This window comes from Bos indicus, chromosome 6 (assembly GCF_029378745.1).
Source record: "Bos indicus isolate NIAB-ARS_2022 breed Sahiwal x Tharparkar chromosome 6, NIAB-ARS_B.indTharparkar_mat_pri_1.0, whole genome shotgun sequence".
Classification (NCBI taxonomy): Eukaryota; Metazoa; Chordata; class Mammalia; order Artiodactyla; family Bovidae; genus Bos; species Bos indicus.
In genome coordinates this window covers 58,788,105-58,815,044 of record NC_091765.1, presented here as the reverse complement: position 1 = coordinate 58,815,044, position 26,940 = coordinate 58,788,105, and the positions used below count along the sequence as shown (strand labels likewise).

General features: G+C 42.1%; 2 protein-coding genes across 7 annotated transcripts in view; one reads left to right on the top strand and one right to left on the bottom strand.

Moving 5' to 3' along the window:
* Positions 1 to 22,010, bottom strand: part of FAM114A1 (family with sequence similarity 114 member A1) — a 67,739-nt gene extending 45,729 nt beyond the window's left edge. For 2 of the 5 annotated variants that reach the window (XM_070791298.1, XM_070791299.1), the window contains exons 1-3: positions 21,868 to 22,010; positions 13,524 to 13,879; positions 1,348 to 1,435 (exon numbers count right to left, since the gene is read on the bottom strand). In XM_070791298.1, the coding sequence (XP_070647399.1) occupies positions 1,348 to 1,435; positions 13,524 to 13,871 (436 nt within the window). In that variant the 5' untranslated portion in view covers positions 13,872 to 13,879; positions 21,868 to 22,010. Of the gene's footprint in view, positions 1 to 1,347; positions 1,436 to 13,523; positions 13,880 to 15,778; positions 15,874 to 15,897; positions 15,919 to 16,524; positions 16,601 to 21,867 lie in introns of those variants that run through there. The other 3 variants (XM_070791301.1, XM_070791300.1, XM_070791302.1) reach the window with 3 other exon arrangements.
* Positions 22,011 to 22,035: 25 nt separating this feature from the next.
* The window catches only part of TLR6 (toll like receptor 6), a 48,265-nt gene continuing 43,360 nt past the window's right edge, over positions 22,036 to 26,940 (top strand). Inside the window, exons 1-2 of one of the 2 annotated variants that reach the window (XM_070791294.1) lie at positions 22,100 to 22,161; positions 25,364 to 25,436. The gene's annotated coding sequence lies outside the window, so the exon portion shown is untranslated. Of the gene's footprint in view, positions 22,162 to 25,363; positions 25,437 to 26,940 lie in introns of both variants that reach the window. The other variant, XM_070791295.1, reaches the window with a different exon arrangement.

Sequence of the window (26,940 nt, the reverse complement as noted above, 5' to 3'; positions counted from 1 at the left end):
GAGGATACAGTCATTATGTTTTCTCTTAGTATAAGAGCCAATGCAGGACATTTCTTCAAAAATTTCATACAAAGAAAATAAAGTTATGTAAATATACTGTCTTGTTTTATCATTCAATGAGAAAGACACTCTACTGGCAGCCAAAATAAAGTTATCTAAATAAGCTGTGCCGTGCTGTGCTGAGTCGCTCGTCATATCCAACTCTTTGCAACCCCATGGACTGTAGCCCGCGAGGCTCCTCTGTCCATGGGGATTCTCCAGGCAAGAATACTAGAGTGTGTTGCCATGCCCTCCTCCAGGGGAATCTTCCCAACACAGGGTTTGAACCCAGGTTTCCTGCATTGCAGGTGGACTCGTTACCATCTGAGCCACCAGGGAAGCACAAGAATACTGGAGTGGGTAGCCTGTCTTTTCTACTGGGGGAATTCCCTGACCTAGGAGTTGAACTGGGGTCTCCTGCATTGCAGCAGATTCTTTACCAGCTGAGTTACCTGGGAAGCCCCTAAATAAGGTAAGTCTTGTTTTATTATTCAGTGAGAAAGATAATCTACTGGCAGGCAAGAATCTCAGAGTTAAGGTCAATGTTCAATTATAGTAACTCTGTTAGCCTTGATAAGTATCTTCTTCCTACCTGAATCTTTTCTATTTGTATTTCAATATGCTGTGATGAATGCCTTTTTAGAGAGTAGCCTATTTGTATATTTTAAAACGTTCAAGTGGATGATAAACAAAGCTTTAAGAATATATTATAAAAGCCCAAATCTTATATTCTAAGATGCAATATAATAAAATGGTTAAAAGCCATACTGCAAGGTTCAAAGCCCAATTCAGCTACTCTTGATTTTGGGTAAAGTTTAACCTCTCTGTAATTCAGCTTCCTTATCTCTAAAATGGAGGAAATAAGAGTACCTCCTAATAGGGTTATTTTGAAGAATAAATGTATCAATATACAGGAAGCACTTGGTAAACACTAACAATTTTCTCTTATTATCTCGTGTGTGTGTGTGTGTGTGTGTGTGTGTGTGTGTGTGTGTGCGCGCTTAGTCCCTCAGTTATGTCCATCTCTCTGCAGCCTGCCAAGCTCCTCTGTCCATAGAATTTTCCAGGCAAGAATACAGGAGTGGGTTGCCATTTCCTCCTCCAGGGCATCTTCCCAACACAGGAATTGAACCCACGTCTCCTGTGTCTCCTGAATTGGCAGGCGGATTCTTTATCACTGCACCACTTGGGAATCCCAAATATCTCATGAGGTAATGTTAAACTCTATCAGTACATGGTATGATCAAAACATCATATCCTATTTGGCCCCTGAACTTTATCCATTCAAATGCAATGTATAATGCTTACCCACTGTGGCAGATGCTGACGAGAGCAGAGATTTGCCCCAGGAGCCCCAGCCTGCCCATCCCCCTCCACGTGGAGAGGAATCCAAAGCCTGTAAAAAACCAGATTAGCCACAAGGTCAGCAATTCGTTTATCCCTGGATGGGAAAATATCCATTCGTTTGAAACACAGAGAAGGTTAAACAAATCACCAACAGCCATATCTCACTGGATTATAGTTTATAAGGACCATAAAAGAATATACCAATCCATGCTGCAATGTGTACTTTGGAATCAAACTGATGTCTAGTGGTGTTGGCATCTGAGGGCTTAAAGTGAGAAGGGAATTTGATGTCAACCAAGACCCAAATCTCCCATTATCTGGAAGACAGTGACAGGGCTGTGGAGGGGAGGGGAAGATTTAATACCTTTGGGCACAGAGTGACTTGAAAAACTCCAAAACAACTTTGACTCATGCAATTTTTTCCCCAGAACTAGAAAAAAAATGTACTCTTCAAGGTAGATAGAGTTAATTTTCAAATTTCTAGGGTGGTAGGAGGAGCTTTGGCATGGATGGTAGCAGGCAAGCTGTCTACAAAAGCATCAGTAAACTTGAAGATGGGGAGCAGCAACAGGAAGCCTTTTGAGGTAGACAAATTTCAAGGGGTCCACCCCACTCACAGTGACCCCTGGAACTGTATCTCTCACTGTCGGTGGGCACAGTTGATTCAAATTCTTTTTCCTACGTATTTGGATTGGGACACAGATTCTTGTTCAGCTTGAATAGAAGATCCACTATGCAGACCAAGAATTAAGAGAAAGCAGAGTGAGCAAAATGAAGGAGATAAGCTCAGGGAAGCTGTCTGGATTCCAGGTAGTTTCTCAACCCCTGGTTCCTGTCTCTCTTCAAAGCTCTTAGGCTTTCCTACCTTTGGGTTCTATGTGATTCCAGCGCAGTATTTCTCTCTTTCTCTCAATATTTTTGTTCACTGATATATCCACAGAGCATAGAAGAGTTCATGGTGTATGAGTGCTTATTTATTTATTCAACAGCTAAATTTAGCTGAATTTAGCTGAAATTCATCGATTTTCTCAGGTGTGCAATAGTTTCTGTAACTTGTGACCAATGCATCCTGACTCAAAAAAAAAAAAGAACCACCCCTCTCCCTTAATATCCAGGAATACATTTTACAAAATGAGGCAAAAATACATTAGGTGGTAGAGAATTACAGCGATTTCATTCCAAGAAAAGAAAGGAAGAAGTTAAGGAGGAAGTGAAAAATTCCTACAGAGTTTGTAGATTCTATAACTTTTGACCCAAGGCTGGTCCATCATCCTCCCCAACTACCTTCCCCCTGCAGTCTTCCACCCTTTCAGATAAGAGCAGCCATGTGAAACAGCTTTGACCAATGAGATATAAATGAGAAAGGGTTCACTGTCATGATAAATTATACAGTTACAGCTGGTGGCAACTCTCCCCTCTCCTTTTATCCTGCCCTGAATGTGAACCCGGTGCTCGAAACTGAAGCAGCCATTTTTGCTGCCTTAAGGGACAGGCCAGGGAATCACACTAGCTCTGGCCCTGGTGGGCTACTAAACAAATATGAGTTATTGCCTATCTCCATTCTGTTAAATGAGAAATAAAAAAAGAAATCACTATTTTGTAAGCCATTATATGTTAAATTTTAGTTGAGCTTTCCTGATGGCTCAGATGGTAAAGAATCTGCCTGCAATGCAGATTCAATCCCAAATGCTATCCCTAACTGATTCACTTAATTAATATCAAACACCATCCATCAGTGTAGACTACTGGTTAAATGTAAACATTATGGAATTAAATTGCTTGGGTTTGACTCTAGGCTCTACCATTTTGGACAAGTTAATTACTCAAGTCTTTTAAAGTCATTATCAACATTACAAAATGCAGCCATGAGTATAAGAACCAATAACCTCACAGGTTTATTGTGAAAATTAAAATAATTCACATAAAGCTGTGAGCATAGTGCTAACACATAATAAATACTCTAGAAATGTTAACTGTTAATAATAAGAATAATTAACTACAGTTTTAACACTAAGAAGCAAAAAGCTATGAAAGTTGGCTGACATTTTTTTTTCTGTTTGGAAACAATGAGAAGCTTGTTAATGTGAATGGAAATACTCAAGATTCATGACAGTCTGCTTTCATTTTTGGAGTCTACATTGATTTACTTCACTTGAGCAATGAAGCCAGTGGCAATTTTATACCATGATGAAGACAGATGTAAGTTGGTGATTAATATAATTCTTTCATGGGATAAATCACTACCTATGTGATTAGGGAAAGTTAATACACTTAGGGGTGACAGCTTCTGACTCAAATTTACAATACTTAATATGCTCTGACAGCTGGTAATTGACTAGCAAATGGAAATAAATGTTAAATGAGTCTAGAACTTTTTGCAGTATAAGTGACTACTTCAATTGCTTTATTAATAAAGCTTCTTTGACATTGAGCTGTGACTTCTTGATCAGCTACAAAGAATGGCAAATACTCAAATAACAAAATGTGTACATTTAACATAAAAACCATATAAACTGTTTGACATGGACTGGAAATATATCCAGTGGAGTACTGTAAATATATCCAGTGGAGTACTGTCTCCACTTTAAGTGGCTTTAATGTCACATGCTTATGAGACTATAAAGTAGGCAGCATGGATCTACTCAGGTATCCCATTTTCATATATGAAAAATTTAAAACTTTCTCCTCATCCTCACCCATGTAACTCCCACCTCCTTTAACAGACGACTTTACATCCTAATCCATAGAGAAAATAGAAGCCATCTGGTAAGAACTCTGTCAACTTCCTGCCCCCTCCCCCTAAACTCTCAGAAGAATACGAGTCATATTGTAACAGCAAATCAGACTTGGCTTGATCAGGAGGGATCTCCAAAACTCAAATGGAGATTATTGATACATCTATAAGTGTTGTATGCACCTAAGAAGATGAAAGAGTGCAAGATTCTATCAAGTCTTTAAATAGAAAAGACATTTACATATCGGATATTCCATTTAAAGGTCTTTATCATTAAATAGAAAATTTATTTATTTTTAAGTTATCAAGTAGAAAAATATGTGTACATCTTAGAATTCCATTAAATTCAAAGGTTTTCAGCACTTAAGATAGAAAATATATGTACCTCTTTTAAAAGATAAAGACCAACCTGATAGTCCTATTTCCTTTACTAGATTAAGATTTAGAGACTATGTATATAGCTTTGGTCTTGGGATATGGACAGAAGAAGTTATGAGACCAAACCCTCTTTAAGTTTTGTAACTCATGACACAGCTGTTCTAAGGAGGGGCTCAGTGTGACATTTGGGAGGATGTAAATTGCTCTGATGCCAGCATCTCTTAAAATATTTGCTAAAAAATGGCCTCAGTTGTTCCCAAGGAACTTTCTTTCTTGGTTAGTATGCATCATTCAACTCCAGGGAGATTTCAAATTAAGTACAGAAAGGTTTTAAAGCATGAAAGTCATACAATTAATCATTTTGTGCATATTTCTTCTTTTCTGTACTACTGACGCTTAAAGGAATTTGAGTGATTAGAGTGACAATGTTTTGAAAATCAATTAAAAATGAATAATTGAATTATCAGACTTCTGATTTTTAAGTTGAAATGTACCTAAATTTATGCATAATGTTTGAAGTCAAGTGGGCCTTAGGAAGCATCACTATGAACAAAGCTAGTGGAGGTGATAGAATTCCAGTTGAGCTATTTCAAATCCTAAACGATGATGCTGTGAAAGTGCTGCACTCAATATGCCAGCAAATTTGGAAAACTCGGCAGTGGTCACAGGACTGGAAAAGGTCAGTTTTTATTCCAATCCCAAAGAAAGGCAATGCCAAAGAATGTTCAAACTACCGCACAACTACACTCATCTCACATGCTAGCGAAGTAATGCTCAAAATTCTCCAAGCCAGGTTTCAACAGTATGTGAACTGTGAACTTCCAGATGTTCAAGCTGGTTTTAGAAAAGGCAGAGGAACCAGAGATCAAATTGCCAACATCCGCTGATCATTGAAAAAGCAAGAGAGTTCAGAAAAACATCTACTTCTGCTTTATTGACTATGCTAAAGCCTTTGCCTGTGTGGATCACAGCAAACTGTGGAAAATTCTTAAAGAGATGGGAATACCAGACCACCTTACTTGCCTCCTGAGAAATCTGTATGCAGGTCAAGAAGCAACAGTTAAAATTGGACATGGAACAACAGACTGGTTCCAAACCAGGAAAGGAGTATGTCAAGGCTGCGATTGTCACCCTGCTTATTTAACTTATATGCGGAGTACATTATGAGAAGTGTGGGGCTGGATGAATTACAAGATTGCCGGGAGAAATATCAATAACCTCAGATATGCAGATGACACCACCCTTATGGCAGAAAGTGAAGAAGAACTAAAGAGCCTCTTGATCAAAGTGAAAGAGGAGAGTGAAAAAGTTGTCTTAAAACTCAGCATTCAGAAAACTAAGATCACGGCATGCGGTCCCATCACTTCATGGGAAATAGATGGGGAAATAATGGAAACAGTGATAGGCTTTATTTTTGGGGGCTCCAAAATCACTGCAGATGGTGATTGCAAGCCATGAAATTAAAAGATGCTTGCTCATTGGAAGAAAAACTATGACCAACCTAGACAGCATATTAAAAAGCAGAGACATTAATTTGCCAACAAAGGTCTGTCTAGTCAAAGCTATGGTTTTTCCAGTAGTCATGTATGGACGTGAGAGTTGGATCATAAAGAAAGCTGAGAGCCAAAGAATTGATGCTTTTGAACTGTGGTGTTGGAGAAGACTTTTGAGAGTCCCTTGGACTGCAAGGAGATCCAACCAGTCCATCCTAAAAGAAATCAGTCCTGAATATTCACTAGAAGGACTGATGCTGAAGCTGAAACTCCAATATTTTGGCCACCTGATGCGAAGAACTGACTCATTGGAAAAGACCCTGATGCTGGGAAAGATTGAAGGCAGGAGAAGGGGACGACAGATGAAGAGATGGTTGGATGGTATCACTGACTCGATGGACCATGAGTTTGTGTTAAGCTCTAGGAGTTGGTGATGGACAGGAAAGCCTGGCATGCTGCAGTCCATGAGGCTGCAAAGAGTTGGACAAGACAGTGACTGAACTGAACTGATGGAACCTAAGGGGTCATTCAGTCCACTCTATAAATTTAAGATTTACAACAATTCTTAAGTACTCAGCAAGATCTTGTTTAAGTAGGTAAATGAGGTACTTAAAAAGTAGATAGAGTATATTAAATTTATAGATGTAGATAAAAAATATTTGACCATGTTTAAGTTGGCATAAAGGACCAAGCATTAATCAAAAGCCCCTTGAACATGAGTGTTCAATTATGCTAGACTTCTAAATAGAGTAAGATTTGTGAGATGAATACTACAGAGAATTGACATTTTGATTCTATAACCTTAATAAATTGAATACTAATTGTTCAAACCAAGTTGAAAGTCTGAGTAGTGTTTTTTTATGGACAAAACACTGGCCTATATCAAAACCCCATTTCAACACAAGTCTAATTTTACTGTATCCCCCACTCACAATTACTTCTTTCCCTTCTATCACAATGGAAGTGGTATCTTCCTCTTGGTTGTAATTATCACCACCATCTGATCTCCTCTGGGCCTGGGAAGGTTGGTTCTCCCTTTTCTTCTGGCTTTTCAACCTTTCTCTACTGGCTGCTTCCCACATTTAATTATGTGCACCATCCTCCATCTTAAAACAAGCAAATGAAAATCACGATGACAAAATGTTTTGGTTTTTTTTTCCCCCAACTTGTCTGGTTTCTGTTCCATGTCTTTCTTTCTTCTTTACCTCTTAAAAAAGGTGCCTACCTTCTGAATCCACTCCCTCCACCCACCACAGTGACTCTTCCATGGTCACTGTTTCATGAAACCATCCTTATCAAGATCACAAGGGCTCCCTCATGGTCAGAGCTATGGACTCATTATAGTCACTTTATTTCTTGACCTCTCAGTAGCACCAGAAGCTTAACCACTTTTCAATCCTTAAAAGATTCTGTTCTCATGACCTGGCTTCCATGCCCTATCTTCTTACTCTTGCATTTTTTGTCTTTCCCTTATCATGATGATTTCAGTTTACTTTAGAAAGTTTCCACACATATTGTGGGAGCTCCTTAAGTTGCAACCCAACTGCTTCAAGCATTCCAATAAAGTACACATAGTCCAGGTGGTCAGCTGGCATCCTAATCAGGAAAGGCATACTCCAGAGGCAGCTATAATGAGCACTTCTATTATTCACATCTCTATTAACATCTGAGGCTTTGCAAATTAGCATACTGAATTACAGAAATGTGCTTTAACTGGTAAACATGGTAGAATGGTAACTAGCATTCTGAATACCTGAAAGGGGTTCTAGATTGTGAAATTAAAGGTATTCAACACTAGTTGGTGATTAAATATATTTTAGAGCCTTTTCCTACCTTTACATGAACAGGGTAAAAGAAAGGATTTTACCCTGTTCTAAGTGGTCTTCCATTCATCTCTGAACTCTGGAGAATTCTGGTTTCTCAATGCCAAGTATAAAGGACGAAATCTCTGCTCCTAGATTTCTAGGCATTTGCCTTGAATGAACCTTTCACGTGGAGTAGTGGTCAAGGCATGTAAAAGGTCAGATCAATGGAACATTCTCAAGTCTACATGAGTTTTCATGAACTATTTTAAACATTTTTGTTAATTAATGTTTAATTAAAAAATGTTAGTGTGGTATAACATGATTTGAAATTTATAGAATGAACTTTACTGGCAACCACAACCTATCAAAGAGACTCTAAGAGCTGTCCATGACCAAACTGACTTAGAAACACAGACTTCAGGGCCAGGTTCCTGGCCTTTGATTTTATTTATTTATATATAACACCTGGGCAATCTGACCCACTCCCATTAACACTCAATGGCTAATGGCCTCCAAATCTCTCCCCACCACCTCCCCTGGGCTCCAGACTACTATAATCAACTATCCACAAAATATCTTCACATGGATGTCTCATGGTATGTCCCATACTGAGCTCACCATGTTCTCAATCTCACCTGAATCCTCAACTAGTTCTTCTGTGTACCAATATTAGTGATTCCCAAACACTGGTCCACAGTCTGACACTAAGAGTATTACCTGGGGGAACTTACTAAAAATACAGTGTCTTAGCTTCCACTGTGATCTTTTAAAGAATAAGAACCTTTCAGGGTAGATCCCAGGAATCCAAACTTCTAACAAACTTCCCCGGTGATTATAACACACCACCAGATTTATGAAGCACTGTCCAATGCAACTGAGCTTCCGAGGTGGCCCAGTGGTAAAGAATCTGTCTGCCAGTGCAGGAACCACAGGTTTGATCCCTGGGTCAGGAAGATCCCCTGAAGGAGGAAATGGCACCCCATTCCAGTATTCTTGCCTGGGAAATCCCATGGACAGAGAAGCCTGATACAGTCCATGGGGTTGCAGAGTCGGACATGACTGAGAGACTAAGCATGAATGCTGCTGCTGCTGCTAAGTCACTTCAGTCATGTCCAACTCTGTGCGACCCCACAGAGGGCAGCCCACCAGGATCCCCTGTCCCTGGGATTCTCCAGGCAAGAACACTGGGGTGGGTTGCCATTTCCTTCTCCAATGCATGAAAGTGAAAAATGAAAGTGAAGTCATTCAGTCGTGTCCGACTCTTTGTGACCCCATGGACTGCAGCCTACAAGGCTCCTCTGTCCATGGGATTTTCCAGGCAAGAGTACTGGAGTGGGTGCCATTGCCTTCTCCGAAGCATGCATATGCACGTCCAATACAACCAAAAGGTAACAGCTACCATCTGGTTGCTCAAGTGAAAAATCAGATGGCTTCATGTGGCAAGTCATAAAAAAGAGAAACACTCCAATAGAACTGGAGCAAACTCTACTCACTCATTTAAGAGGCAAAAATCTGTCATCAGCAGATCTTGGCCTATGTTCTCTCATTTTTGTCTCTGCTGACAGAAATTTTACTGTTCTTAAGCACCCTGCTTTTCCTTTTCTAGGGAGAGAACTAATGAGTGGTAGTCTGTGTTTTCCTTTGAGTACTTTGAGTGGTAACATTGCATTCTTTACCTTCTTCCTGATTAGCTTTTTAATGCATTGGTATAGGACAGTAGGGATGAAATTTTTTTAGTCTGGGTAATATTTCTTAATTCTAAGAATTTAGGGAAATTTGAACTAGATTAGATCTTTTAGGGGCTGATAGACTAGCACATGGGCGTCCCTCGTAGCTCGGAGGGTAAAGAATCTGTCTGCAATGCGGGAGACCTGGCTTTGATTCCTGTGTCAGGAAGATTTCCTGGAGGAGGGAATGGCTACCTACTCCAGTATTCTTGCCAGGAAACTCCATGGACAGAGGAGCTTGGCAGGCTATAATCCATGAGGTTGCAAAGAGTCAGACATGACTGAGTGACTTTGAGAGAGAGGGAGAGACTAGTACATAAAAAGGTCCCACAAGATTTCTGGGAATAAATGTCATTCCAACCTAGCACCCACGACAAACACCTCTGAACTGAGGATGAAGACTTCACCAACTCCTTAAGATTGATTTGGGTGCTCCATCTCAGGCTTCTTTGTGCCTGGCCTATCTAGTATATATCTAGTACACTAAGACACACTATGAAGTGAAGTGTTAGTTGCTCAGTTGTGTCCAAATCTTTGTGACCCCATGAACTGTACCCCACCAGGCTTCTCTGTCCATGTGATTCTCCAGGCAAGAATACTGGAGTGGATTGCCATTCTCTTCTCCAGAGGATGTTTCCAACCCAGGGATAGAACCTGGATCTCCTGCATTGCAGGCAGATTCTTTACTGTTTGAGCTATAGGGAAGTCCAAGACATACTATAATTGCTTTCATATAACACTTCCTTTCCCAACTAGATGGGAGGCATCCTGAAGATAGTTACACTACCCAGCTTCTGGAGCATAATACATGGTGTCATGGGGCTGGTAAAGATTTAGACTCTAGTCCAACCTCCAAAGTTCAAGGGGGTCTGGGGACTATCTCTTATGGATGTCGTGGTGTGGATTCCTGAAAGAAGCCTTAACTCAATGGTTTCTGAGTCTGTACATCAGAATGAATGACAAAGAGAAAGGGCCCTAAAGACAGAGACAGCTTCTCTGAGTGTATCAACTGTGATGGTGTGACCCTTCAAAGAAGACGTGCCAGCTGAGTAGCTGGCAGAACCACTGGCCCCAGAGTGCCTCCTGGTCACACCGTCCTGCCTGCCAAGTGATGGCTGCCATGCTGACTCAGGCAAAGGGGAAGCTGGTAAGGTGAATTTTAAGGGGACCAAGACCCAAAGTAACTAGATACCACTTATAGAAAAAACATATACATTTAAACCCATTATCACAAAATCTAGTGTGTAGTAGAAGAAACAACTTCCTCAATGACTATTCTGCCAGGTTTTTTAAAAAACAGGCATTTCCCCTTAGAAACTGTTTTTTAAGAGGTGATGAGATTCTCTTAAACTCAAATACATCTAGGACCAGACAGGCTTTTGAAGGACCTGAAGGACCTGTCATTCCTCAGTAGACCTGTGTTCAAGATCCAACCAAGCAACGTACAAATGAACTTTTGATTCAAGATTTTTTGCAGAATTCATTCTCTTCTGGATTAACAGAAAAATGGTTGTTTTCATCACCGCAAAAGAACTTCCTGTAAGTGTGCAATGAAGAACCAATAAAATAGAGCAAATGAACAATGCTTGAAGATGAAGCACCCAACTGAATTCTTCTAATACTAACTTAAGACAAAAGGATAAGTTGCCGAGAGAGTAGAATCCCCTTTTCTAGTAATTATTAAGGAGAGACTATATCTGTACCTAGTTAGAAGGTTTAAATGTAACCTGGGTGAAAGAGATATGTTTTCCTCTCAAGACCCTTCCAGCCACCTGTATTAGCTTTCTGTCTTCTTAGAACCAACATGCTCACAGGAATTCCTCCCAAATCCTGCTTCTGTCTGAGCTCCTGATGCAACGCCCCCCGCCTCCTGCCACCCACCACCCTCGGCCCCCCCGCCCCCGCCAACACACACACGCAGAGCCACAGCTCTAACTCTGTGGCCAGTCTCTGAACTTCCATTCAGATACTTTGTGAAGCTTCATGATAAGGAAATGCTCCCCTTTTCAAAGCTATCGGTAGGGGAGGGGAGTTGCCGGGAGGGGAATATCTATCTGCCAGTTGGCTCTTTCTCTCTCTCTGTAGCATTAAGGAGGTTTACAAAGTGCTCTCAAAAGCAGAATTCATTCGATTTGCTCAAAATGTAAGAAGATGGATGTGTAGGAGCATCCTGACTTTTTATTTTGCTATCTTTATTAGCAAACTTGTTATAACTTTTAGAAGTCTGAAACTGGCATGTATAATCTAGCCTTCATGAGCACACATATCACGACTCAATGAAGCTCTTATAGCTTCTTTGAATCATCTTCGGTCAGAATGTCATGGTTAAGATATATATTTTTTAATGTACAAAAGCATGTATTAATAGTAGCAGTTACAATAACAACTGGGAACCAATGCGCCCCAGTAGAAAGACAGCATGGAAGGAACACAGGTTCCAAAGTCAGGCACACAGGTTGGTACAGGGAGAGGGCACATCCTATTGGTTACGTTTCTCTGGAGAATTCAGACTACTATCCACCCTGTCGTCATTCTTTCTTCCCCACTCCCAATTATTTCTCAAAGCTCTCTCAGTGGTTGAAATGTTCAGCTAGAGTTGAGACCCTTTGATCTAGGAATTCTTAATCCCTCAGGGGGTCCATGGATGGCTTTAAAATGTCTGTGATATCATGGAACTCAAAAACAAAATTTTGCATGTATGTTTACATAACTGATCCAAACTCCCAGCTGGTCCTCAGATCCCTTCCATGACATTCAGCAGAATGATCATTTGTTTTTGTTTAAACATCTCCAGTGATGGGAAAACCCTTCCTTTCATCTCATCTTAGAATAATTCTGAGAGTCAATTTGAGGAAACTGAGGCCCAAGATTTGAGGAAACTAAGGCCCAAGAAGTCTGCTTTTGAGTAAAAGAATCACAAAACATTAGTCAGAAGGATACCTCGTGGTCTTCATGGGCAAATTCTTCATTTTACAGAGGAAAAACTGAAGCACAGAGAAATTTGGTGTCCTGCCCAAACTAAGAGAGTTAATGATAGATGGGGGATGGAAGCCCAGCTGCCCAACTCCCCACTTAGCCTGCCTCCCTCACTGCATGCAGCAGAGTCACCTCAAGGAGGGGACGCTCTCAACTTCGGGAGAGCAGGGCCGATCCCCCTACACTGTAGCATCCTTCTAGAAGGCAGGTTCGGAGGAGAGTGGCCCATCTCCTCAAGTCCTGCAGAGTGCCTCCCCACCCCTTCCGGTCCCCACGTGGATGGAGGGAAAGGTGTCAGGAAAACCCAGCTTGGTCATACTGATGTGGAATGAGGTAGTGACATGGAGATACTGGCCTGCCATCCCCCAGAGAGTCAGGTGCAGGCGCTAAAGTGAAGCACAAGGGTGTTCTGCTGTTGTCTCCGGAAGGTGGTATGTGATGATAAAAGGGGAATCTGCAGGTTTCAGATCTTTTCGTAAATATGCAAATTTGTAAATATGCAGCAAAATTTAAGTGATGTTAAAGAAGCATTAACTTGTTTAGGGTGGAATTAGATTCGTTAATAATCTGGACTCGTTATATTCAATATTACAATATCATTCACTTACTGAGTAGCTCCCTTACTGAGCTCACTTACTGAGTAGCTTAATATCTTACTGAGTTGCTTAAGATCTCTGAGCCTGATTGCCTCATCTATAACTTGGGGTTAATAATATCCACTTAGAACCTCAAGGAACTGTTGTATGGAGTGAATTACTTAACATATAGAGTAGTTAGGAGAGTGCCTGTTGTGTCCAATAATTTGGTGGTGGGTATTGTTAATAAAAATACAATCAATAAAATGAAAATATTAAAATGACCAATTATTCTCATATACACCTTTTCTCACCAAACAATACATCTCTGATGATAGAGGTAATGTCATAGTGTATACTGAATTCCCAATTCCTAACCTCATAGCTTGGCACAAATCTATGCCCATGGTAGGTATCAGTAAGAACTCAGTCAAATGAACCACTCCTACCGGATCACTCTGTTCTTTCAGGGGTATTTCGGATCCAGGTTCTGCCTCGAGGCTCACAGCATCAACACACTCAGTGAGGGCATCCTCAGCCACTTCTCCGTTGAGGGGCGGCTCCGTGGCGCCAAGGTCTTTGGGCTCCTCAGCGAGTCCAGTGTCAGCAGTCTCTGCACCCTGAACAGCCTCATTTTCATGCACATCTCTTCTGGGATTCGCTGGCGTTAGCTCATTTGAAATTGTAGCTGAATCACAGTGCACTTCTGCATCTTTGGGTAAAGTATCACTGTTGGGCTTGTTGGTAATTTCTTCTTTGTCTCCAGAGGCTAACGTGTCATCGCCATTGTCAGACATTTTAATATCTGTTAACAGGATTACAAACAAACAACTTACTCTTTATCTGAATTATTCAATTTTAATTCAAAGCCCTGAATAATTAAATCTGGTGGAGATAAGCTTTTTGCTACCAAGAAGAAACTTTATGCAACCTCTGTGTTGGCCGAATAATGGCCCCGCAAAATATCCATGTCATAATCCTTGGAATGTGACTTGGCTTCCTATGCAGTGAGGTCCTTATATCTTTATTTTAGACTAATGAAATTATCAGGCTTCCCAGGTGGCTCAGTTGTCAAGAATCTGCCTGCAATGCAGGAGATGCAGGAGACACAGGTTCCATCCATGTTCACCTTGTGAATGTTACTTTGTATGGCCAAAAGGACTTTGAAGATATGATTCAATTAAGAATCTTGGATTACCTGCATGGGTCTTAATTGAAATCACAAGTGTCCTTATCAGAGCAAGGCAGAGGGAGATCTGACTGCAAAGAGGAAAAGCTAATGTGATGACAGAAGCAGATTGGAGTGATGCACTCAGAAGATGAAGGGACAGACCACAGACCACAAGGAACACAGGTGGCCACTAGATGTTGAAAAGTCAAGGAAAACATTCTCCCTTCAGACTCTAGAACTCTAAGAGAATACATTTGTATTGCTATAAATCACTATGTTGGTTGTACTTTGTTGCAGTAGCAGTAGGAACTAATACAGACCTACAGTGCTATCTTTAAACTTTCATGGATCTTTCACCTGGCATGAGGAAATATACATATAGGAACTAAGAGTATTATCTGTATCTGTGAAAGTATTTACTTCATATGACTTAATTATATTTGTAGCCATAAGAATAAGCATGGAAAATACCTGAGAGCTTATTTTAAAATGCTTGACATTTAGTATTGCAATTTGGTCAGAAATTCAAATTGAAAAAAACATACATACACAGAAGTGTGCCTTGTTGGGTACCAGCCCATGAAGGTCTGAGCTTTCTTTGGTGAATAGTTTAGATGGGGAAACACAAGGATGAAATGGAATAAAGAAGTGACATATTAAGCCAAATGAGGAATGGAGCCATTACAAAATAACACACAAAACAGAAACCTCTTTATGAAGCTTGTGAATTATTGCTACCATGTACAACAGTGAAGGTCAATAGAACTTTCAGTGATGATGAAATGTTCTGTATTCATGATGGCAAATATGGTAGCTAAGAGTCACATATAGCTATCAGATACTTGAAATGTGGCTGGTGCAACGGAGGAACTAATTTTTAAATTTAATTTTAAATAATTTTAACTTAAATTTATATAGACATGTGTGGCTAATGGCTACCTTATTGGATAACATATATTCAGAAAATAGTTCAAGGTGATAATTTCCTTGTGTTTGCGTGCATGTGTGTACTTTCAATCGAATCAGTCATGTCAAGTCTTTACAGCCTACCATGCTCCTCTGTCCATGGGATTCTACAGGCAAGAATATTGGAGTGGGTTGTCATGCCTTCCTCCTGGGGATCTTCCTGACCAGGAGTTGAACTCACGTCTCCTGCATCGCAGGCAGATTCTTTATCATTGAACCACCTGGGAAGCCTGATAATTTCAGTAGTCTAAAAAAGAGATAATGACCTCACTACATAGGAAACCAAGTTGCAGGCTAATCAGTGGGTATTTTTGTTGACCTCGGTGTTTACCAATTGGTCAAATCTCTGGTCACTGTTAAAACCACAGTATGTGGGAAGCCATCTCACATACTGGCCACGTGATGACGGTGGCCAACTTACAATTCACGTGCACCTGCCAACCTTCTTGACCCTTCAAACAGTTGTTCCTTAAATTGTCCAGCTATTTTCTTTTATCTCTCCCTTGGTGAATCTTACTCCTTTCTCACAGTTTTACACACTTCTATGTGTGACTCTCCAATACCTACCTCCATTCCACAAAGGCAGAAAGTAAATTAGTGGCTTTTAGTGGCTGTCTGCAATGCGGGAGACCTGAGTTCGATCCCTGGGTTGGGAAGATCCCCTGGAGAAGGAAATGGCAACTTACTCCAGGATTCTTGCCTGGAGAATCTCACGGACAGAGGAGCCTGGTGAACTACAGTCCACGGGGTCACAAAGAGTCGGACACGACTGAGCGACTTCACTTTTACTTTCAGTGGCTGAAAGGAGAGGGGATGAGTAATGACTGCTAATGGATGTGGATTTCTTTTGTGGGTGACCAAAATGTCCTAAAACTGAACAGTGGTAATGGCTATACAATTCTGTGAATATATTACATTCACAAAAGACTGTCAGGTGGCTGTTGGTTCAGTATGTTGTTTTAACAAATTTAAGGCCCATTTAGAGTAACTGTCTCCTCTATATTTTGTTCCTCCTAACTGGATATAATTTTTCTTCCTCTGAACTCTCAGAGTGCTTTGCATCTATCTCAGTTCGGATGGTTACAATCATCTTTGATTAGAGTCGTTTGAGTGTTATCCTAATATGTTGTAAATACTATATGAAGACAAGAGTCTTCCTTATTTTGTCTTCGTATTTTATACAGCACTTAACATGGTTTCTTGAACACTGTAGGAAACTCAACAAACATGTGTATTGAGTTATATTAATATTTGGGGGAAGATTTAAAATTAAAGTGTAATTTGAAATGAAAGTAAGCAGCAAATGCCTTTACCTCATTCGCTACTCAGGAGCTATCTTACAGCAAGTGGTTTCAAATGACCCATATTGTCTTTCCTCTGTTCCTTCACCTACAAGATAACTGGGTTAGAATGTCTCTTTTTAAACAAAAATACTTGAATTCTCTGATAACACAACTATAAACAAGTCTGCAGATGGGAAAGGCAAAGAATGCATCCTCCCCTTTGGCTGATACGTTAAGTTTCGGGTATTCAAGGTTGGAGATGGTCTGTCAGTAAGTATGGTCAATGCCTAGTTAAAGGAGTAAAGAGTGATTCTGGCTACCCTGCAGAAAAGGGATTGTTACTGTGGTTTATGGGAGAGGGATGAGATTGAGGGAGGGTAATTGAAAAGCTATTGTCATGTGGAAGCTTATAAAATTTTTGTGAAAACCAGTCAGGACTGGCCTGGACAGAGGTTGGCAAACTACAGCCAGGTGCCTAAATTTGCCTTCCCTCTGTTTTGGTAAACAAAGTTTTATTGGAACACAGACATGCTCACTTGTTTATATAACGTCCGTGGGTTCTCGAGTACAACAGCAGAGGTGAAGAGTGGCGAGAGAGACCACATGGCCCCCAAAATTGCAAAGCCTAAAATAGTTACTATCTGGCCCTGTATAAAAAATGTTTGCTGACCCATGGTCTAGGACATTCCTTCACTGCCATGGCCTAGAGTTCTCCTAATTTACCCTTATCCTCACCTGGGTCCTAGGAGTACGAACATAAGGAGATTGAGCACATACTTGGACATCACTTAGATTCCCCTTTTTGTGTTCATCAACATTTAGTCAAAGGCACTGATATTTTAATTTCTTTGTAAGATAATTTGAAAAACCTTATTATTAATCTGGATTATTAAGAAGTTCCAAACTATTTCACTTCTCTATCAGCAGGAACATGAGAATAAACCTGGTTATAATAAACATTTGTGGGTGAATAAAAAGCATTAGAAACATTTTGTATCTGCTTCACCTTAAATTGTTGTGATACTGTTCCTAGTGCTAAAATATTTCAGCACATACCATGGAACATCTACATGGATTAGTTTTATTTTATGCTCTGGGGGTGGCTGGTTAACATTTTAAATGTCCTATTAAGGAATATACTTTTCAAGGTCTTTAGTTACCATTTCAGATTCTGTAATGGACTGTTCACCTCGTGAGAGGGTTCAACCATCCCTCTCTCTGAACACTATTTATCAGGGGGTACTATTAAAAGCTTCCCCAGTGGCTCAGATGGCAAAGAATCTGCCTGCAATGCAGGAGACTCAGGTTCGAACCCTGGGTTGGGAAGATTCCCTGGAGAAGGGAATGTCTACCCACTCCAGGTTTCTTGCCTGGAGGATCCATGGACAGAGGACCATGGGGGGGCTACAATCCATGGGGTCACAAAGAGGTGGACATGACTGAGCAACTAACACAATACACTATTAAAAGTATTTTTCACTGATAAAATGGAAATGGTGCTTAAAGTGGATTGGCAAGAAATTCTGTACAGGTACTTTCTGCTCTTCCATTTCCAGGGCAAAGATTATACTGAATCCAGGAGCTACTGAGCTTTGCCGTAGAGTTTTTCTAGTTCTTCTACTCATTGCAAGAATACATCAAAGCCTGATTACAGGGTTAGCTGAGTCCTGCCTCCAGGGCTGTCCTCACCCAAGGACTAAAAAGACAGAGAGCTAGATCTTCAAATATACAACTTGTTCTTGTCAGGCTCTATTTGAGCCTGGTTGCTAACATAAATAGGAGTGTGTGGCGGAACTCCTGAGAGTGGATTGTGGTTCTACAGTTGCACAGAGGAGCCTACCACTTTCACCCATCTCTGATGGCCAAACTGCCTTAGGTCAGGTCACCTCAACTGTGGAAAAATGACTGCAACAAATCCTGTCTTCCCTGTGGCTACTCTGTATCCAATTATCAACATGAAGCCATTCCTTCAGAAATACACGTGACATTCAGCTGTAAGGAGTTGAACCAATACTGTTAGGAGACATTTATGGACAATTTATTTCAGGAAGACTATATTTTTACATCTTTTCAAATAATCAAAATGGTCAGCCCTACTTTAGCTTCTAATTGTATGTGAACTTTTCTGTTACAAGTCCATATTTTCCCTGAATCTAAACCAAAAAAAGAAAGCTTCGTCCAGATCTTTTTTATTCTGGTAGACCTTGGTCTACTCTGGATGTTATGACAGGAGAGAGGTAGTCATTTTTAAAACAGTGCCCTTCCACCTGAAGTCATTACAAACTGTGTGTTCTAAGACACAGCTGTTCCTATGTAGGGACTGTGGGTGGCCAGGATGCACGATGCGTGTCCTGGGTTGGCCCCCATCTCTGCCTGGGTGCCCCAGAAGCAGTCGGATTTAAACTCGCCCTGATTTATGGTTTGGAATGTTGACCATTACAGCCGTGTCCTGTGGCTTTGATGCTAGGGAGCCTCAACCCACAGAAACAAGGAAGTTTCTTCAGTAAACTCCAAGAAGAGGAAGAGTGGCATATAAAGAAGCCTTTGTGGGCTGGGAATATAAGTTAGTTTTTCGTGAGTCAATTCATTCATCACCTAAAATGCTCCCAGAACTATGCTAGGTATTGGAGCAACAATTTCATGGCTCCAAAAATAAGTTTAAAACGGAAGACATCCTTCAGAAAACGAATAATCTGTTTCCATCTGATTCCTGGTCAGTGAAGGTCCAGGAAACTACTGCCTCTAACACGAAATGGTTAAATGATGATGTAAACAGCACATCACAGCAGGTAAAGAAGTACCTGAACTAGACTGATCTCATACAAGGGAGAACTGGGAAGAGGCTTTGATAGTTATTAAGGCCTGATGGGAAAAGAGTATGTGCTAGGAATGAATCTAGACACGCAGAACGGATGCTATGTGGCTGGGCCAACAGCCACATGGAGGAATATCAAGGGATGGGAGGGATGGATGCTGAGGTGCAAAGAATTGTGCTCTGATCTCTCTATCTCTCTGCGGGTGTACAGCCCACTCATTCTCGTTGGGCTTCCTCACTTCCTCCTCTGGAGAGTAAGGGTGGACATAACGATCTGCATACTTTGTTCCCCGATAACAGACTGTAGGACTGGGACCGGCCTGTGATGACAGAAAAATGAGGACAAGATAGAGAGTGTTTCATCAGTCTAAATTTATTCAACGTAAAGGACTGCCTTCATCTCCAAGTTTAACCTTCATGCTTTTCTTGGTATTAAAACATCTTTCATTTTATGAAATAGTATTGGAGTGCAGGGATTTGTTAAATGGTCTCACTTGGCAAAATAAGAAGTTGGTAATACAATAAATGCCCTGTGTGAGATCACTGCCTCCAAATTTAAAAAGTGTCCGTCAGTGAAAGACCAGGAACAAAAACTGTGGATGACAGGATCTTAACCAGGTTGCAAGAGTTCCAATGGTACTTGACAAGTATGTGTTCCCAGAGCCCAGACTCTTTTTCCTCCAGTTGGCTTCCACACGTCTGCCAGGTAATTTTATGAAACATGAATAAGGACCTATTTGCTCCCCTGTTTAAAAAACATGAGGTTTAAACACCTTTGCATGGCATCTGGGGCCCCTCATAGTCCAGCTCCACTTTCTCTGTAAGCCTCCTGGAACTCTCAACTCACCAGACAGCACATTTTCCATCACTGCCCAGGCAGCTCATAAACATCTCCACCTTTGCTCATGCTGGGTTTTCTGATCAGGATGCCCTGCCTCCAACTGCCTGGCAAAGTCCTGTTTTTGTTTTTTTTTCTCAATGTCTAGAATCACTTTCATCAACTCAATGGACATGAGTTTGAGCAAACTCCAGGAGACAGTAAAGGACAGGGAAGCCTGGTGCACTGTAGTTCATGGGATGGCAGAGTCTGACATGACTCAGGGGCTGAACAACAATGTTACTTTCTACTTTGAAATCTTCCCAAATTTGCCCCACTCCTTCCAATGTTTTAGAAGATACATTGCATAGACTTCTATGGCATTTTTAAGGAGTATTTATTTCTGTATCATTTTTTAAAAATAGACATTTATTTGTCTCTCCTCCAGAACTGTGACCAACAAGCACCTAGCTTGTTTTCCGACACTCTAGTATTTACTGAACTGAAATATATTGTTTGATATTGATTAAAGAGAAACAATGTGTGATGTAAGCCTGGTCTAATAATGTCTGAATCTGTGAGAATCAGCAAGGCTCCTTCCCACCCTCAAATTCCTTCTGCACTGGCTCCAAGAAGCCTCAGATCCCACCCTCAAAGTTCCCTTCTTTTGCTTAGAACTTATGCCCTAAGGAGTTTATCAGATTTTTTCCTGAGCTTAGCAAAGGAAGGAAAGGCAGGGAATGGACACAGGTGAGGTGGGGAAGGGGCAAGGGAGGAAACGAGGGCAGAGAAGGCTCTGAGGAGAAAGCCTGCCTACTTAGTTTTCTCAGGGTGGACGACGTCTTCTGGAGTTCGAGACATTGATTTTAAAAGCCACCCGCTTGACCCTCTCAAGACGTTTAGGATGAGAACTGATGGCATCGAAGGACAGAGAGATCACCCTGACAGTTCATGCAGAGAGTTCTTCCTACTCCAGGAAAGGGCAGTGAAGTTCAGACGCCTGATCTGAGATGGTTAGAAAAGCCTGGCTCCAGGGAAGAAGACGAGCGACTGGGCCGGCGGGTGGGGGCGTTGAGGTGGGGAGTGGGGCTCAACCTGGGGGCTGTGAATAGAGGTGCTGCTGGCTCAGGGTGCTAGCTGGGGTGGAAGCGCCGGCAGTGCCGGCGTCTGCAGCGGGAGAGATGATGGATGATGAGCTTGGGTGGGAGGGCAAGGCCGGAGCTCGGCTTTTCCAGGCCAAGGGCTGGCGAACCCCGGGATGGGGCTTGCTTCCCCTGTGCCCGCCGCTGCGGAGACCCCGCAGCCTGCCTCTCACTGGGACCTGGGACCTGGGGGAAACTTTTTCAGACTTGCTTTGTGCTGGGACCGAATACTTCAGGAGCACAAGACAGGCTCCGCAGAGGTTCACGCCGGCCGAGGGGGCAGAGCAGGAGTGCGGGCGTGTGGGTGTGTGCATGAGCGTGGACCTGGAGCGACACACACTCACACACACACACTCACACGCCCGCACCCACGCGGGGCCCTCGGCCGCGCCGCCCGCGCCTGCCCGGACCTTCACCTCCAGGGCCGTTCCCTCCGATCCTGTGCCCGGTGCCCAGCCCCTGCCGACTCGGGGAACCGAACGGGATAAACAGAGACGGCAGGGTCTCCCCATCACCCCGCGGCAGCTGTCCCCGCATCCCCCCGCCCCCGCGCCCGCCCGGGGAAGGGGGTGAAGGCGAGAAGTGCCCGGGGCTCTTACCGCTCAGGCGGCCGAGTGCGCGCGGGAGCGCCTCCGGGTCCCGCCCCGCCACGTCGGCAGGGCTGGCGGGGACGCGGCCGGAGGGCGGGCTGGGAGGGGGACAGGGCGGGCTGGCCGAGCTGCCCCGCCCCGCGGCCCCACCAGGGCCCCGCCCCCGTGGCCCCATCCCGGCCCGGAGCGCGGCGGAGGTCCGGGCACATCCTCACCCAGGCTGCTGGGTTCGAGGAGGGGGGTCCCGGCCGCACTTCCGACCAACCATCGGAAACTTGGTTTTTCCGAACTTCGTGCCGCCTGGTGAGCTGGAGGGGCGCCCACCCCCGCCCGGGGCGGATCTTGGGGCTCTCCTGTTGCCTTTGCTTCCTTTAAAAGCGCCCAGGAAACTGCGCAGTTAAACCAGGAAGGGGTTGCTCAAGTTCAAGTAAGAGTTTTCGATCCCACTCCTCCGCCACCGCCCCCCCCCCCCACCATGGTGCTTTAAATAGCTTTCCCTTACCCTGTTTTTAAGAGTGTCATCTGATTTAAAACCAGTCAACCGAATAAAAACACTTTCTAGAAGGCCAGTTTGGAAACGTGGATCAAAATTCAAATGTGTTAGCATTGGCCCAGGAATTCCACGTCTGCCAATGTGTACTAAATAAACAGTCAAATGTGCACACATGTATGTCCAAGGATGTTGACTGTGATTGTTTATGCCAGAGAAAACAACCCGGAAATAAACTGTCCTCCCAACAAAAGATTGGTAAAGTAATTTTTAGTAACTTGAAACGACCAGGTATGCTGTGGTCGTTAGAAATTACAACTCTAAGTCCAGTTTGTTGATATGGAAGGAAGGCGGACCATAGCCGAATATTAAGAGAGGGCAGGGGAAACTTAGAACAGCGCATGTACAGTATAAACCTATTCTTGTGAATATATAGTATATTTTTATATAAAAAGGAGATTTTAATTTTGAAAGCAGTAATTTTTTTCTGAGTTCTTCAGTGGTGTTAGCAGACTGTATTCCAGGTGTGTTTTGGTGTACCACAGACACCGTGACTGTGACTTATGTGTGCCTTGGGTCAAAGAACCCACCTGCTGATGCAGGAGACATTAGAGATACCGGTTGGATCCTTGGGTCCGGAAAATGCCCTGGAGGAGGGCATGGCAACCGGACCCACTCCAGTATTCTTGCCTGGAAAGTTCCATGGACAGAGGAGCCTGGCAGGCTGTAGTCCACAGGGTCGCAAAGAGTCGGACGTAACTGAAGCGACTTAGCACAGGGCACAGCAAGTTCCTTTGCCAAACCTGCCCCTCTCTACCCTGCTGAAAGGCAACAGCCCAATCACGCATTCCACTCCCCACCCGTTTTTTTAATTTAAATTTTTATTTTTATTTTATACTGGAGTATAGTCAGTTAACAATCTCATGTTAGTTTCAGGTGTATAGCAAAGGGATTCAATTATACACATTCATGTATCTATTCTTTTTCAAATTCTTTCCCATTCAGGTTATTACAGAATACTGAGCACAGTTCCCTGTGCTATACAATAATTCCTGGTTGGTTATCTATTTTATATAGATCAATCCCAAACTCCTAATCTATCCCCCTCCTCCCCGCCGCCCACAACAATAAGTTTGTTCTCAAAGTCTGTGAATCTTTCTGTTTTGTAAAAAAAAGTTCATTTGTACAATTTTTAAAAGATTTTACATATAAGCACCACTGTATTTGTCTTTCTTTGTCTGACTTCACTTAGTATGATGATGTCTAGGTCCATCTACGTTGCTGCAAATAGCATTATTTCATTCTTTTTAATGGCTGAGTAATATTCCATTGTATATGTACCACATTTTCTTTATCCAGTCATCTGTAGACATTTAGGTTGCTTCCATGTCTTGACTATTGTAAACAAGGTTGCAATGAACATTGGGGTGCATGTAGCCTTTCAAACCATGTTTTTCTCCAGATACATGTCCAGGAATGGGATTGTTGGATCTATGATAGTTCTAGTTTTAGTTTTTAAGTTTTGCTTTTAGTTTTTTAAGGAACGTCCCTATAGTTCTCCATAGTGACTGTACCAATTTACATTCCTACCAACAGTGTAGGAGGGTTCCCTTTTCTCCACACCTCCTCCAGCATTTATTCTTTGTAGATTTTTTGATGATGGCTATTGGGAGAAGGCAATGGCAACCCACTCCAGTACTCTTGCCTGGAAAATCCCATGGACGGAGGGGCCTGGTAGGCGGCAGTCCATGGGGTCGCTAGGAGTAGGATAGGACTGAGTGACTTCACTTTCACTTTTCACTTTCATGCATTGGAGAAGGAAATGGCAACCCACTCCAGTGCTCTTGCCTGGAGAATCCCAGGGACGGTGAGCCTGGTGGGCTGCCGTCTATGGGGTTGCACAGAGTCGGACACGACTGAAGTGACTTAGCGGCAGCAGCATACTGACTGATGTGAGATGACATCTAGTTATAGTATTGATTTGCATTTCTCTAATAATTAGCAATGTTGAATGTCTTTTCATGTATCTCTTGGTCAGCTATATGTCTTCTTTGGAAAAATGTCTGTTTAGGTCTTCTTATTTATTTATTTTAATTGAGCCTCATTCAGTTCAGTTCAGTTCAGTCGCTCAGTCTTGTCTGACTCTTTGCAACCCCATGAATCGCAGCACGCCAGGCCTCCCTGTCCATCGCCAACTCCCGGAGTTCATTCAAACTCACGTCCATCGAGTCAGTGATGCCATCCAGCCATCTCATCCTCTGTCGTCCCCTTCTCCTCCTGCCCCCAATCCCTCCCAGCATCAGTCTTTTCCAATGAGTCAACTCTTCACAGCATGTGGCCAAAGTACTGGAGCTTCAGCTTCAGCATCAGTCCTTCCAATGAACACCCAGGACTGATCTCTTTTAGGATGGACTGGTTGGATCTCCTTGCAGTCCAAGGGACTCTTGAGAGTCTTCTCCAACACCACAGTTCAAAAGCATCAATTCTTCGGCGCTCAGGTTTTTTCACAGTGAGCCTCATTAGTTGTTTGTAAATTTTAGAGACTAATCCCTTGTTGGTTGCAAATATTTTCTCCCATTCTGTATGTTGTCATTTCATTTTGTTTATGGTTTCCTTTGCTGTGTAAACACTTTTGAGTTTAATTAGGTCCCATTTGTTAATTTTTGTTTTTATTTCCATCACTCTAGGAGACAGCTTGAAAAAGATACTGCCTCTATTTATGTAAAGAGTGTTCTGCTTATGTTTTCTTCTAATAATTTTATAGTATCTGGTCTTACATATAGGTTTTTAATCCATTTTGAGTTTATTTTTGTGTATGGTGTTAAAGAATGTTCTAATTTCCTATTCCTTACATATAGCTGTTCAGTTTTTCCAGCACCGTTTATTGAAGAGATTGGTTTTTTCCATTGTATAGTTTTGCCTCCTTTGTCATAGATTCATTGACCATAGGTGTGTCCGTTTATTTATGGGCTTTCTATTCTGTCCCATTGACTTCTATTTCTGTTTTTGTTCCAGTATCATACCATTTTGATTACTGTGGCTTTGTGTATAGTCTGAAGTCAGGATGCCTGATTCCTCCAGCAATCAAGTAAGAAAACTTCTCATATCCCTCTAACTGTGTTAAATGCTGCTGGTAGTTACGATGAAAGTTGAGACTTGACCTTTGGGATTGGCAGTGTGGTCATTGGTGACCTTCACAAGGGTTGTTTCTCTGGAGCTGAAGGGAAGGCTACTTGCATTGAGTGGGTTTGAGAGAATGGGAGGAGAATAATTAGAGACAGTGAGTGAAACAACTCTTTCAAGGATTTCTGGTGTAAAGAGCAGAGTCTGGCATTTAGATCTCAGGGTCTCCGATCCTCACTGGGTTGGAGTAGAATCACCTGAAGAATTTTCAAAATAGTACTGATGGCCGACTCCATCCCAGACTGTTTAAGTCAGGATCTCTGGACATATGTGAGAGCTCCTGTTTCCTCACATTCTGACCAACATTGGGGGTATTATGTTTGTTGTTGTTCAGTCGCTCAGTTGTGTCCGACTCTTTGTGACCTCATGGACTGCAGCACACCGGGGTTCCCTGTCCTTTATTATCTCTTGGAGTTTGCTCAAACTCATGTCCATTGAGTCGGGGATGCCATCCAACCATCTCGTCTTCTGTCATCCCCTTCTCCTCCTGCTCTCAGTCTTTCTCAGCATCAGGGTCTCTTCCAATGAGTCCGCTTTTTGCATCAGGTGGCCAAAATATTGAAACTTCAGCTTCAGCATCAGTCCTTCCAATGAAAACTCAGAATTGATTTCCTTTAGGATTGACTGGTTTGATCTCCTTGCTGTCCAAAGGGACTCTCAAGACTCTTCTCCAGCACCACACAGTTCGAAGGGGATATCATAGATATTTTAATTTTTTCCCTCAAAGGGGTGTAAATGGTGTCTCTCAGCTGAAGGTTATCCATTTGTTTATATCCTTTGCAATTCCACCACCCCTGATTGGGTTTGTTAGTCATTTTAATATGGATTTATGGGAACTTTTTATATATTTCTAAAAGTAACCTTTGTGTTGCATGTTTCTCTTGGAATGTGGCTTTAAAAAAAATTCAGCAGATTTTGGTTTTAATATTAATATTTGAATTATCAGTTTTATTTCTAGTGGTTTGTATATTTTATGATATTGATCATTTTCATATAATTTATTTCCAAGCTGTTGGTAGGTGATATTTATATATTGATTTTAGAGAAAGTTTTTTTTAAAGAGCAAAAATCACTAAAGTAGTGCTTTGCTTCTGTATGTGGACAGTATATTTGCTGGCTTTAGACTATTTTACTTATTCTGCTATAATGCTATTTTGTTTTTTAAAAATAAAAGTAATGCATGTACATAGCAAAGACACTAAAACAGGACAGAAGAGTATAAAAGAATGAGTAAAAATATCTCCCTCCCTTGGTTCTTCTGCTCAAAGGTAACAGCTTTTTAAATATCCCCTCAGAAAAAAAGGCAATGGCAACCCACTTTGGTACTCTTGCCTGGACAATCCCATGGACGGAGGAGCCTGGTGGGCTACAGTCCATGGAGTCTCGAGGAGTCGGACCCGTCTGAGCGA